We start from the raw sequence: 13,295 nt of genomic DNA, 5'->3' as shown, positions 1-13,295 counted from the left end.
TGGAACCTGCATTTCCTAAACCCCTGCTTCTCAAGCTTCAGTGTGCAAAGAGATCACCTGGAGATCTTGTTAAAATGCAAATTCTGATTCTGTGGGTCTGGGGCGGGACCTGAGAATCTGCATTCCTAATAAGTTCCCAGGTGAGACTGGTCCATAGACCATTTTAGTAGATGAATAGCTGTTACTGCATAAAATCAGAATCTATTATACTTGACTATTCAAGAGTATTGAGCACAGTCTAATAATGGCAGCAGTGATGATGACAATGAAAATATTAATAATGGTGGAAACTATTATTTATTGAATGTTTATCACATGTCATGTACTCTCTTTTTTTTTTTTTTGCGGTACGCGGGCCTCTCACTGTTGTGGCCTCTCCCGTTGCGGAGCACAGGTTCCGGATGCGCAGGCTCAGCGGCCATGGCTCACGGGCCCAGCCGCTCCGCGGCATATGGGATCCTCCCGGACCGGGGCACGAACCCGTATCCCCTGCATCGGCAGGCGGACTCTCAACCACTGCGCCACCAGGGAGGCCCCATGTACTCTCTTTAGTGCTTCACCTATACTTTGCATTTGGTCGTCAAACAATCCTGTGAGACAGACATGTTATTACTTTTCAAATGAGGAAACTGAGTCTCAAGAGAAATAAACTGACTCAACTAAGGTCACAAGGCCAATAGGAGGCAGGGCTGGGAATCAACCTAGGCATATCTGATCCCAAACTCTGAGTGGTCAAGCTCTACTATCTCAGTGCCCAGCACTGCCTGCCATATCAATCCTCAGATGAGCACCCCTTTATGAAACCGAGGGAAATGATGGTATTAACTGAGCCTGAATTTTAATTTTGCCTCTCTTACCTTTCAGAATTTATGTTGCAGGTCTTCCTGCAGGAAGGTACAGGAAAGCGTGTGGCTAAGAAAGGAAATTTATTCTTGTTCCACCTTGAAAGAAGAGGCGTATATTTCTTGTAGGGTAAGAAAATATATAAAATAATGTATGCATGTACATGTATATATACATATGCATATATATACAGACATAAAAGCATATGCTTACTTATACATATTTCTATCCCTTATATTAGAACACTGTTCTAGTATACCTAGTCTTTGAATGACACATATAAACAACTCCTCTATCTGCCCACACAAAGAAAACTAAATGCTCAAAAAAACAAACAACAGCAACAAAGACCCACCCCCCACAAATAGTAGTAGGTGTCTCTGGTGTGCTGCCTCTTTCAAGATTAGAATCCAGAATGTCCCTGGAAGAACACTCCCACCTGACCCCAACACTGGGCTGTGGGGTCTACTTAGGACTGGTCTCAATACAGTTCCCAGGGTATGAGCTTGATGCTTCAAAGACTAATTCGGGGGTTAGTGGGAAGGCAGTGGCACAGGCTCTGTCCACTGCTAGGCATGAATCCCAGCAACACCTGGCAACCGCCTCAGGGACCAAGCAAGGATCAAGTATCTATAGGTGAAGCTAATACAGAGGAAGCTGAGACGAGACATGGTAAGAGAGAAACTATAGACATTGTTTGAACCCTGGATAAAAAGCTCATTTGAAGATGTGTCCTTCGACTATAACGCAGTTAATTGTCTTTATACATTTATTTTAACTCAGATCTTCTGTTTCTGATAAGAGAAACCATTGTTTATTTGTGTCAACACAGACCAAATAACTAGAAGTAATATGCAACTTAATTTTTAAAACCTCACTGAACTCAATTTTACATGAGTAGGTTTCAAAAAGTATTCTATTAAATGCTTTAGACTACATCCATTTTTCTCTGAATGCATTGTTTTATAGAAAATATAATCAATTAGTAAAAATTAGAAGAAAAAAGATAAAGAGATTAAAAAAAACCCCAAAACTGAAAATCTAGAAATAGACCCAGTTATAAACAAAAATGTGATACATAAATCAATTCAGTGTACAATGAGAATTAGTCAGTAAGTGATGTTGGAACATTTGACTACCTATAAAAATAATGAAGTGAGGTTCCACTCTAAAATATATTCTGGTTGTAGAGTTAAAGGTAGAAAAAGAAAGAAGACAGAAGGGGAGGAGAGGAAAAGAAAACCAAAAAACAAAACAGAAGACAATATAGGAAAATATTTCTTTGATTCAAGACAGGAATTCCTAAGCAAAATGCCAAAGGCAGAAAAGATGATAGCTAACTAGACAGATAGATAGGTAGGTAGAGGTTGAAAGAACAGCCTTCATAAAAATTAAGAAAATCCATACCTCAAAAAATCCCATCAACAAAATTATACAGAAATTAATGGTGGACTCCCCTGGTTGCACAGTGGTTAAGAATCCACCTGCCAATGCAGGGGACACAGGTTCGAGCCCTGGTCCGGGAAGATTCCATATGCCGCGGAGCAACTAAGCCCGTGCACCGCAACTACTGAGCCTGCGCTCTAGAGCCCGTGCTCTGCAACAAGAGAAGCCACCGCAATGAGAAGCCCACACACTGCAACAAACAGTAGCCCCTGCTCGCTGCAACTAGAGAAAAAGCCCGTGCGCAGCAATAAAGATCCAATGAAGCCAAAAAATAATGATTAAAAATTAATTAATAAAAAAATTAATGGTAAAGTGGGAAAATGTATTTCTAATATACATGGATATGTATTTCCAATATATATGATAGACTATGAGTTAATATTTCTAATATATAAAGAACACATATGAATCTATTAGTAAAAGATAAAGATGTAGATTTTCAAAAGAAAACACATATATTACAAATGTGAAAAGCAAAAGTTGATTGCTTGCTACAGTAAGACTTCTGGGAAAAAAAGCTGACTAATAAAAGGGGTTCTCCCACACTGTTGGTGGGAATGTAAGTTGGTACAGCCACTATGGAAAACAGTATGGAGGTTCCTCAGAAAACTAAAAATAGAATGACCATATGACCTAGCAATCCCACTTCTGGTAATAGATCCAGACAAAACTATAATTCAAAAAGATACATGCACCCCTACATGCATAGCAGCACTGTTCACAATAGCCAAAACATGGAAACAACCTAAATGTCCATCAACAGATGAATGGATAAAGAAGACGTGGTACATAAATACAATGGAATACTACTCAGCCATAAAAAAGAACGAAAAAATGCCATTCACAGCAACATGGATGCAACTAGAAATTATCATACTAAGTGAAGTAAGTCAGAAAGACAAATACCATATGATATCACTTATATGTAGAACCTAAAATATGGCACAAATGAACCTATCTACAAAACAGAAACAGACTCAGACATAGAGAACAGATTTGTGGTTACCAAGGGGGAGGGGGGGAGGAAAAGGGATGGACTGGGAGTTTGGTTGCTGCAAACTAGTACATTTAGAATGGATAAACAACAGGGTCCTAATGCATAGCACAGGGAACCATATTCAATATCCTGTGATAAAACATGATGGAAAACAATATAAAAAAAGAATGTATACACGTGTATAACTTTGCTGTACAGCAGAGATTAGCACAACATTGTAAATCAACTATACTTCAAGTAAACATGGGGGGGTTCTTGCACAAAATCATAAAAGAAGCTGTGTGTATGTATGTATATTTAAGAAATATACACATAGAAACCCAACTCATGATGCAATAAAAATTTAAATTTATGACCAATGCTCCAAATTTACATAAAAATCTCAAAAATTAATGGAATCTAAAATACTGCGAGATAGTCAATATTTCTTCTAATAACGTATGTCCTCTTTACTCATGACTGTTTGCTAAGATTTGAGCATTGTAATAGGGCTGACATGAAAATTAATAATTTTATCCACACATTGTTAACATTTTATAACTTTGTGAGTTTAGTTCTAAACAGAAATAAGAACAGTTTTCCAATAGGTAAACAGATTTTTTTTGGCCACACTGCGCATCTTGTGAGATCTTAGGTCCCTGACGAGGGATTGAACCTGGGGCCATGGCAGTGAAAGCACCAAGTCCTAACCACTGGACTGCCAGGGAACTGCCAGGAAATAGAATTTAAATGACATCAGTAAAACTAAACAAAATGGAACAATTTCTCTTTGTTTCTGTCTGACTAGTCATTTGTCAAATTATTTATTTTAAAAATATTATTCAAAGATATGCAGTATTTCTACAATGATTTGATAAAGACTTAAGGTTGCACAACATCCAGTTTAAAAGTACCTGATGTTGCTTTTAGCTAGTTCTTTCAGAACCTTTCTTCTTTGCTTAGTCCTAAGTATGCTTTACATATTAAGTACTTAAGGTCCATTTGTACATATTCATTCACATACATTTGGATGTGCTGGATTCTAATTTTTTTTTAAAAACCTATGTTTAAAATAAATTTATTCTAATATAAATAAATATGCAAATAAATAAATAAAACTTTTAGAGCACAGAGCCTAGTTCGGGCTCTACAGAACAAAGGTAAATTATAAGTTAACTTTATATATCTCTCATAAAAGAAAAGTATCAATCAGATTTTTATTTGTCCATTGATGTTTCCAGTCCAAATAGTGTTTCTCTAAAGCTAATAATATCTTAGCAATATAATATCCTTCCACAGAACAATGGATCAAAACGTCAGGATCATTCTTTAGGAAATTCCTATTACAGTTAGTTTGAGCCTCAATGTCTCATTTACTATATACATACTAGCGGACTAATATCCACTAGGCAGATGCAAGGAAATCTTTCAACTTGCTTTTGCAGGGGTAAATTATTAGAAGGATATACAATACAAACAACAGTTTTACTAAGCGGTTTTGCTATACTGGTCCACTTTGTAAAATACATTTCTGAATTCTACCCTCAAATATAAATTAAGTGAGAACGTAGAAATTCTGTCAGGCTGTCTCCTATTTTACAAAAAAAAGGGGGGGAGGGGGACAAATAAATAAACCAAATTCACAACTATTTAAGTGAAAAGGTACTACTTATATCCTATATGTATCAAGAGTTAGAGTCTTACTACAAAGACTTTCACAAGCCTAATAAAGATAATATTGTATCTAATGATGTGAATATTGGCCAAAGACCATGTTGTGATTAAGTGATTGAATTAAAACTAGAAAGGAAGGAAGGAAGGAGACAGCCCAGGGAATGGGAGAGAATATTTACAAATCGTATTTAATAGAAGACTTACAACCAGAATCTATAAAGAACTCTTATAACTCACCAATAAAACGACAACATAACTAGAAAATGGGCAAAGGATCTGAATGGATTTTTCTCAAAAGAAAGATATACAAATGGCCAATAAGCACATTAAAAAATATAGTCATTAGGGTAATACAAATCAAAACTACAACAAGTTACTACTTCACACACCCAGCAGGATAATTTTTTCAAGGGAAAATAACAAGTGTTGGTAAGCATACAGTGAAATAGGAATCTTTTAAAATTGTTGGTGAGATTGTAAAATGGTGAAGCTGCTTTGGAACACCATTTGGCAGTTCCTCAAACAGAGTTACCATATGACCCAGTGATTCCACCTCTAGGTAGCTGCCCAAGTGAAATGAAAATATATGTCCACACAAAAACTTGTATATAAATGATATTAGCAGCATTATTTACCACAGCCAAAAAATGGAAACAACCTAAGTATCCACCAGCTCTAAAGGAACAACAAAATGTGGTCTATCCATACAATGAAATAGAAAGGAAAATAACACTGATAGATGCTACCACATAGATTAACCTTAAAAAAATTATGCTAAGTACAAGAAGGCCATCACAAAAGGCCACAAAATAAGAGTCTATTTATATGAAATGTGCACAACAGGCAGATCCATAGAGTCAGAAAGTAGATTAGTGGTTGACTGGGGCTGGGAGGAGGAAAAAAAGAATTACTGCTAATGGGTATGGGGTTTCTTTCTGGGGTGATGAAAATATTTTGAAATTAGATACTAGTGATGGTTAATAATAGCCCAGATTAAATAAATACTGAATGTTAGAATTACAGAACATTTAGAATGTTAGAATTACAGATAGGGGCCTCATATAATTATTTCTTTCTCCTCTCAATCCATTCCAGTTAGGTCCATGTATTCCAGAAATGCAAGTTATCTGATTATTATAAATTTTGAGAGAAAAAATAAAATACTTCTTCGAGATATATTTGTTGCTTTTTAAAAAAACTTGTTTTAAACTGCCACACCAACTAAAATGAATAAAGTACTAAATTGGTTCAAATAAATAATACTGAAAAAAACATCAGGTCTATTTTCAACGTATGCCTAAACCAACAACATTTTGGCTTCAAAACAGAACCAAGAGCATTAAAAAAAACTTTCAAAAATAACTTTACTTATAAAAATTCAGCTTAAGATCAGATACAAACCTTAAATACAGCCATGCAATATCAACAGCACAATCCTACAGCTGTCCTCTCAGCCCTGAGGTACACCGACTGGATAGATGGCCTTATTTCAGATGAATTTCCTTTACTTTATCACCTGGATGTATAATATTTCATTATTTCTATCTTTCTGAGAATAATAAAGCCCCAAATTCTAGCAAATTGAGCCAGTGGTTTTAGGAGTGCTGACGGCGCAGAATTCTTTGATGTATGTGGATGAGGGACTCTGTCACCTCACGTGCCATACCTGGTATGCACTGTGCCGTGGCCTCAGTGGTTATGGTCGGAGCAACTGGGGGCTGCTGCTGACTGGAGCTCACTTCTGGCTCTGTGTTAACTGAGGGAGAAAGGGCCACCTCACAGGAGGAGACCTGGCTGGGCAGATGGGACAGGAACTCTTCAGAAGCAACTTGCTCATCCTGACCAGGCAGCTGCAGGGCAGACAAAGGGATGCTGATCTGTTTGTTAGGATGGGATGTGCTCACCGGCATCTGTATGGCCACCTGCTGGCTGGTGCCATGGGCACTAGTGGGTCCTCTGTTTGGTGAAGCCAAAGATACCCTACCAGTCTTCTGGACGACTGGTCTAGACATCACAGAGGGGGATGCAGACATACCACGTGGGTCTAGCTCTGTGCTGATGGCAGATGTTACATGGGGAATCAGCTTAGCAGACCCTATACAGGAGGGACCAGCATGAGTCTGAGGCTTAGGTTTTGCCATCTGCGTCAACGAGAGGGCTGGTCCATCTACCCCTCCGGTCAGCTCTGCATTCGCCACAATATAATAATCTTCAGGAATCTCCTGTTTGATTTTCTTAATGATCACATCACTGCTGCATTCATCAATCATCTGAGCTTGGGAGCTTGAATGGAGAGAAGATGGGACTATTCCAGGCCTTTTTCGAGCAATGCTTTGAGGCCTTTGGGTTTGGGGTTCAAAGTCACTATCCTCATCTGTAACAGAAGACTCACAAACCATGTCAAACAGAGTGTTTTCATCTTCATACTCTTCAACAGCTTCATCCAGTTCAGAGGGCTCACTGCAATAAGAGAAGTCACAAGAGTCTCTGGTCCGATTACAGTCTAGCTTTGCTTTCACTGATCTCCCAGGGTACCTTTCAACGGGGCTAGTTTGTGTCTCAGAGGGCACTCCAATTATACTGGGACTATCAGAGTTAAAACTTCTGTTATCCTGGAAACAGACCCTTTCTTGGGAGCCAGCTCTGCAAGTAGCTGTCAGTGGCCAGTGATAAGCATGGCCCGCACTACAGCCCCACATTGCTGTCAGGTTCCCATGGGAACCTTCCGAAAGCAAATGTTTCAGGTTTGGAATGAGGCTGCAAATGGTCCCATGGCTGTGGGCCCAGCTGACCAATTTGGATAGATTCTCAGATGAGGTATGAAGGCAATCCTCCATGTTACAGGATCAGCAGTGTCTTTCCTAAAGGAAAATAATCAGAATAAGAAGCTATTATTACCAAAGATATTCCCATATCTCATTCACTTCAATTTCCTTAAACTATGATCATGTGGCATTAAAAAAATGTACTTCAAAACTGTATCCAGTTAATATCACTGCATATGGGCAGAGACTGGAAGAGAATACAGGAAAAAAAGTAAAAACAATTGATGGTTTATGGCTGTGGGACTTGAGAAAATTTTTGTTAATTTCCTTTATTGTTATAATGTCTACATAAGAAAAAAAAGTGAAAGAAAGAAAAAAAGAAACAAGCAATAAAAAAGAGGTGAGCTTTTTACATTTTACTTCCAAAGTCACACAGAGAGAGGTTCAGTCAGTCCTGTAATAATAAAATGTGTGTATTATTTGTATTAACCAGGAGAATGAACTTCTAACTTCACCTTCTGCTACCATAAACTTCATTACTAGAGGCAGGGCCACCAAAGGCTTAGATCCATTCTAGGATGGATGTCAGAGAAGGGAAATCTGGTTTTCTGCTGGGCACCAGAAAACAAATGACACTACTGGGAGTCCAAGAAGAGAATGAGGGGCTGTATCTGGGAAGTGGGGAAGAAAAGTCTTTAACAGAGATGGGAAAACAGTCTGGGAGGGGAGCCACTAGAGGCCCCTGCTGGGGTCAGGGGCACAGGCAGGCTGTAGACCAGAAGCAAGGATGGGTAGGCCGGGGGCCAGCACCCTAACCAAATCTTAGGAGCAGGCTTCCCACCTCCTTGCTGTCTGAAATTCCTGAGACATTGCCTTTATCTCACAATTTAGAGGTAAAAACATGCGTCTGGTGTATTTTACCACCTGAGGTTCCTATACACCCAAGTTGGTATATAATCAACTACCACAGAGGAATGAATCATTCCTTATTGGGAAGAGGTCAAAAAGAATACTTGTTATGGGTCCTTGACTGGGTAAGAGTGAGGACAACATGATGAGCAAAAAAAGTAAAGAGGCACGTGGAGTCCACATGTGATTAGAAAGGTTTAATAAGGCTCTGTCAAAAGGGACATCCCGGGAAGAACTAGGGAGGAAGGAACAGGATCTTTCTTTTCTTTTTTTAATTTTATTTATTTTTTTTATACAGCAGGTTGTTATTAGTTATCCATTTTATACATATTGGTGTATACATGTCAATCCCAATCTCCCAGTTCATCACACCACCACCACCCCCCCCACCACTTTCCCCCCTTGGTGTCCATACATTTGTTCTCTACATCTGTGTCTCTATTTCTGCCCTGCAAACCAGTTCATCTGTACCATTCTTCTAGAGGAACAAGGATCTTGATGTGTGTTCCCTGGTCATCTGCAGCTGTGGGTGACAAAAGGTACCTCGCTGGAAGTGGGCTCTGCACTAAGGTGCCAAGGTCCAACTGCAATGCCACGTGACCATGCAAAAGGGCACATAAGAGCCTCCATTCTCTGCCCTGCCTCCATGGCACACCAACAGTAGAGTTTGGTAAATTCAAATCCTTTAACGTGTTTTGTAACATGTGTGATATGGCCTCTGTGATACGGCCACGGCTATAGTCAACCTCCCGACCCTCATTTTCTACTACTACTATGGCCTTTTCCCATATTCCCTGTCTCCTCTCTAAACAGTTTCTCACCCCCACTGGGCCTCTAAAAACTCATTATTTGGCTTGATATGTAGCCTTCCTCTTTCTTCACCTGGAAAACCCCTTCAAGACTGACCTCGGGACCACCTCCTGTTGAAGTCTTTCTAGACACTCCTTCAGTCTCAGAGATTTTAGATTTTCTTCCTGTACTTCCATTATCTCAAGAAACTTGGTCTTTGCTGTACTGTTATCAACTGACATTCTTATCCATTTCCCAGACTTGACTGAGGATTACCTGAGGACAGGGACTATGATAAAATGTTTCATTCATCAATGAGGACCTACTTAGGGATACAGAAGTTAATAAGATATGGTCCTGCTCTTGAGACCTTATAATCTATTGCTGGTGCTGAATAAATGAATGAAGAGTGAATGAACGAATTTATAAATGCTGGCAGCACCATCAACACTAACAAAGTAAACATATAAGACCCTCAAATAAGAAACAAGAAATTTCCTCCTATGCCTTTTATTGTAATCATTCAAGGGATTAGAGGATTTTCTCCCCAGTGATGTAACCAAAACACGGATGTCTTGTGTATGTAGGAGAGTAATACATGAACAACCAGATTTTATGAAGCAGCACAATAAATCAGAAGGACAGGGACTAGTGTGGGAGTCAAGAACTTCAAATTTTCGTCCTGGAACTCCTGTCTGTGGCCTCAGACAAGCCACTAATTATCTCTAAGCTTAAAATGACAGGACTATAATCTTTGTTTACTTCGTACTCTAGCAATTTAGGAACTTACTTCATTTATATTCCTTTCATATAACTTTAAAGTAGAAATGCAGAAAAACAGAAAGACTGGGGTGTGTGTGTTGATGTTTGTTTGTTTGTGTGTTGTCTGCGCCGCACGGCTTGCGGGATCTTAGTTCCCCAACCAGCGACCGAACCTGAGCCCTCGGCAGTGAAAGCAGAGAGTCCTAACCACTGGTCCACCAAGGAATTCCTTGATGTTTGTTTTTTGAGCTTTCTTAACATATCTGCTTAGTTGGTATGGCAGAGACTGCTGTTTGCCTACCCAGTATCCATTGTCTCTTATTCATTACAGAGTTCCAATCTATTGGGGCAGCAATATGCTCACCTAAAACGTATTTCCCAGCTTCCTTTGAAATGGGAAATCTCATGACACCGTTCTGGCCAATAATATGTAAACGGAAGTCACTGGGTGGGGCTTCTGCAAAAGCCCTTTGAAGTACAAACTTGTCCCAGTTTTTGCCTTTTTCCCTTTTGTCCTTCCCTTTCTTCCTGCCTGGAATAAGGACATGATGGCTGGGCCTGCAGAGGCCATCTTAGGAGCATGAAATAAGGACTTAAGGATGGGAGAGAATAGCCAGAGGAACTTAGTGACATCATGGAGCCACTGTATCAGCTCTGAATTGCCTAAGATTCCTTGTTACTTAAGGGAAAGATAAACTCCTGATCTTGCTTAAGCCACTGTTGTTGAAGTATTTGATTACACACAGCTGAACTCAACTACTAACTGATACACAAAAAATAATACATTCACCTCTGGTTTTTGAAACCTTAGAGCAGAATCCTTCATTTTCTTTGCACTATACTCTAGGTTTCTCAGACTGGATTCCACAAATACATCTTGGGAGGTCTGTAATTTTATGGCATAATGTTTATAATTGTTTTCATCTTCCAATTTGTTGGGAAACTTGTTCATGCTGTTCTCTTTTTAGCAGATATAAATACAAAACTACTCTTCTGCATTAATAATTTTCAAATGAAAAGTATTATGATATGACATCATGAAAATGGCATATGTAATGGTGAAGCAAAATACCTCTTTAAATGCCGTAGGCTAACAAGAAAAGAAATAAATGATATATGCTCAGAAAAAATCATATACACTATGGCACAATATTTGAATGAAGTCACTGTAACAGTTCAAACTGTAAAAAATGTGGCAGAATCAAAACACAAAATTGTGTAAGCCTGAGGAAGTCAAAAGTACTTATTGTCCAGGTAAAAGCTACTATACAGTAGTAAAATAGTAACTTTGCTGAAGACCCACAGCCAGAAAAAATTATAATTAAAATAAAAGGCAAAGTGGATAAAACTTTAAATTTTGTTAAAAGCTTATCCACTTAATTCTGTAATAATCATCAACCTTTAAGAATCAACAGGTAGTAATCATAAATCACTTTTATTACATTATGAAACTTACTAACAATCTCATGAAGAGGCTCTTAAACTTTTCTTGAGTACCATAAAATGAAAATATTTTTCCAGTATTACTATTAATATAATTCAACCAGGCAACCAATGTTAACTGGTAGCTATGAGAGCATAATTAGCTAATATTTAAGGTACTTAAATGGATTGAGTCTAAGCTGACAAGGAATAGCTATCAATATACTGCAATATATTCAAAGTTTAATACAAAACAGAATCAACCATAAGACAATGAAGGTACTTTCAAACTGCTGAGAATAAGTACAGCTAACCCTTGAACAATATGGGTTTAAACTGTGCAAATGTACTTAAACACTGATATTTTTAGTATATCAGTACTAAATAGTAAATAGTACACTACTACACAGCCAGTGGTTGGTTGAACCCTGGATACAGAGGGCCTACTATAAATCATACACGGATTAACTTGGAGTTGTTCAAGGATCAACTGTAGTTTCTAGGATCTACTAATTTCCTTCAGCAGTCTGATGATAAGCTCTATGCTGAAAAATAATGTTTCTTCTACATTTTCAAGAATAGAAAAATAACTTCAGATAGGATTTTCCCATATTTTATATGGGCAATGATTGGATTAGACACCAAGATTTACAGAATTATCATGGGATATGTCATTAAAGATTGAACCCCAAGGAGGCCTGCCTAGCAGAGTGTAGGTTAAGTATGAGATTTGATTATCCTAAATCAGCAAACAAAGCTATAAAGTTACCATCACCACACTGTATGTTAACTTAGGCAAGCAGATATTCTGTGCATTAGTATTTATATTGTTAAAGTCAAAATCAGAAACATTAAATATAGAATCAGACTTTCTACCATTAAACCTAACATTAATTATTAGGTTTCAGAACAACATAAAACTATTATTATATCTAACATTCACTGAACAATTACTGATTGCCAGGTACTACTCTAGGACTTGACATATCAATAATCCTAATTATATCAACAATCCTAATAAATTAGGTAACTTATTATCCTCATTTTACTTGGACAAAGTAATGGTACAGCCAAAATTTGAACTTCAGTCTTAACTCCAGAGCCCACACTGTTAATTAACATACTATACTGCCTCCAGCATTACAATAGTAGAAAGATATTGTCTCAAGTCTGGTTCTCTTATCATATTAATGTTGTTAATTTGAACTTACGGTTTTGTAGTTTTACTTTAGTTGAATTTGTATGTCCGTTTTTTTTTTTTCTTTTCGGTATGCGGGCCTCTCACTGTTGTGGACTCTCCCATTGCGGAGCACAGGCTCCGGATGCGCAGGCTCAGAGGCCATGGCTCACGGGCCCAGCTGCTCCGCGGCATGTGGGATCTTCCTGGACCGGGGCATGAACCCGTGTCCCCTGCATCAGCAGGTGAACTCTCAACCACTGTGCCATTAGGAAAGCCCAGTTTTGATTTACAGGTTTATTAGAAGTATAAGCATATATTTTATGTATAAACATATTTAAATAACATTATGATGAAAATGACTTAAGCCAGCACTAGGTATAAAGAAGGTTCATGAAAATATTTTTCTTTCAAAAATTTGAGAAAAACTTTTTTTTTAGAAAAAAAAAAAGGTATAAAATAATTATGTTGCTTTTCCAAAGCGTGACAATGAGCTACCAGTCAAACACCATGAATATCTAGTTGGTTTTCA

General features: G+C 38.1%; 1 protein-coding gene across 1 annotated transcript in view; it reads right to left on the bottom strand.

Annotated features, from left to right (window-relative positions):
• KIAA1958 overlaps positions 1 to 13,007 on the bottom strand; it is a gene marked incomplete at its 3' end in the record, with an annotated part of 85,453 nt that extends 72,446 nt beyond the window's left edge. Inside the window, exons 1-2 of the mRNA XM_079706254.1 lie at positions 12,798 to 13,007; positions 6,606 to 7,800 (exon numbers count right to left, since the gene is read on the bottom strand). Coding sequence (XP_079562380.1) covers positions 6,606 to 7,776 — 1,171 coding nt within the window. The 5' untranslated portion in view covers positions 7,777 to 7,800; positions 12,798 to 13,007. The remainder of the gene's footprint in view (positions 1 to 6,605; positions 7,801 to 12,797) is intronic.
• Between the last annotated feature and the right edge of the window lie 288 nt (positions 13,008 to 13,295).

The sequence above is a fragment of the Hyperoodon ampullatus genome (genome assembly GCF_949752795.1).
Source record: "Hyperoodon ampullatus genome assembly, chromosome: 6".
NCBI lineage: Eukaryota > Metazoa > Chordata > Mammalia > Artiodactyla > Ziphiidae > Hyperoodon > Hyperoodon ampullatus.
The sequence above is the reverse complement of the archived record's forward strand: the minus strand, read 5'-3'. Positions and strand labels throughout refer to the sequence as shown.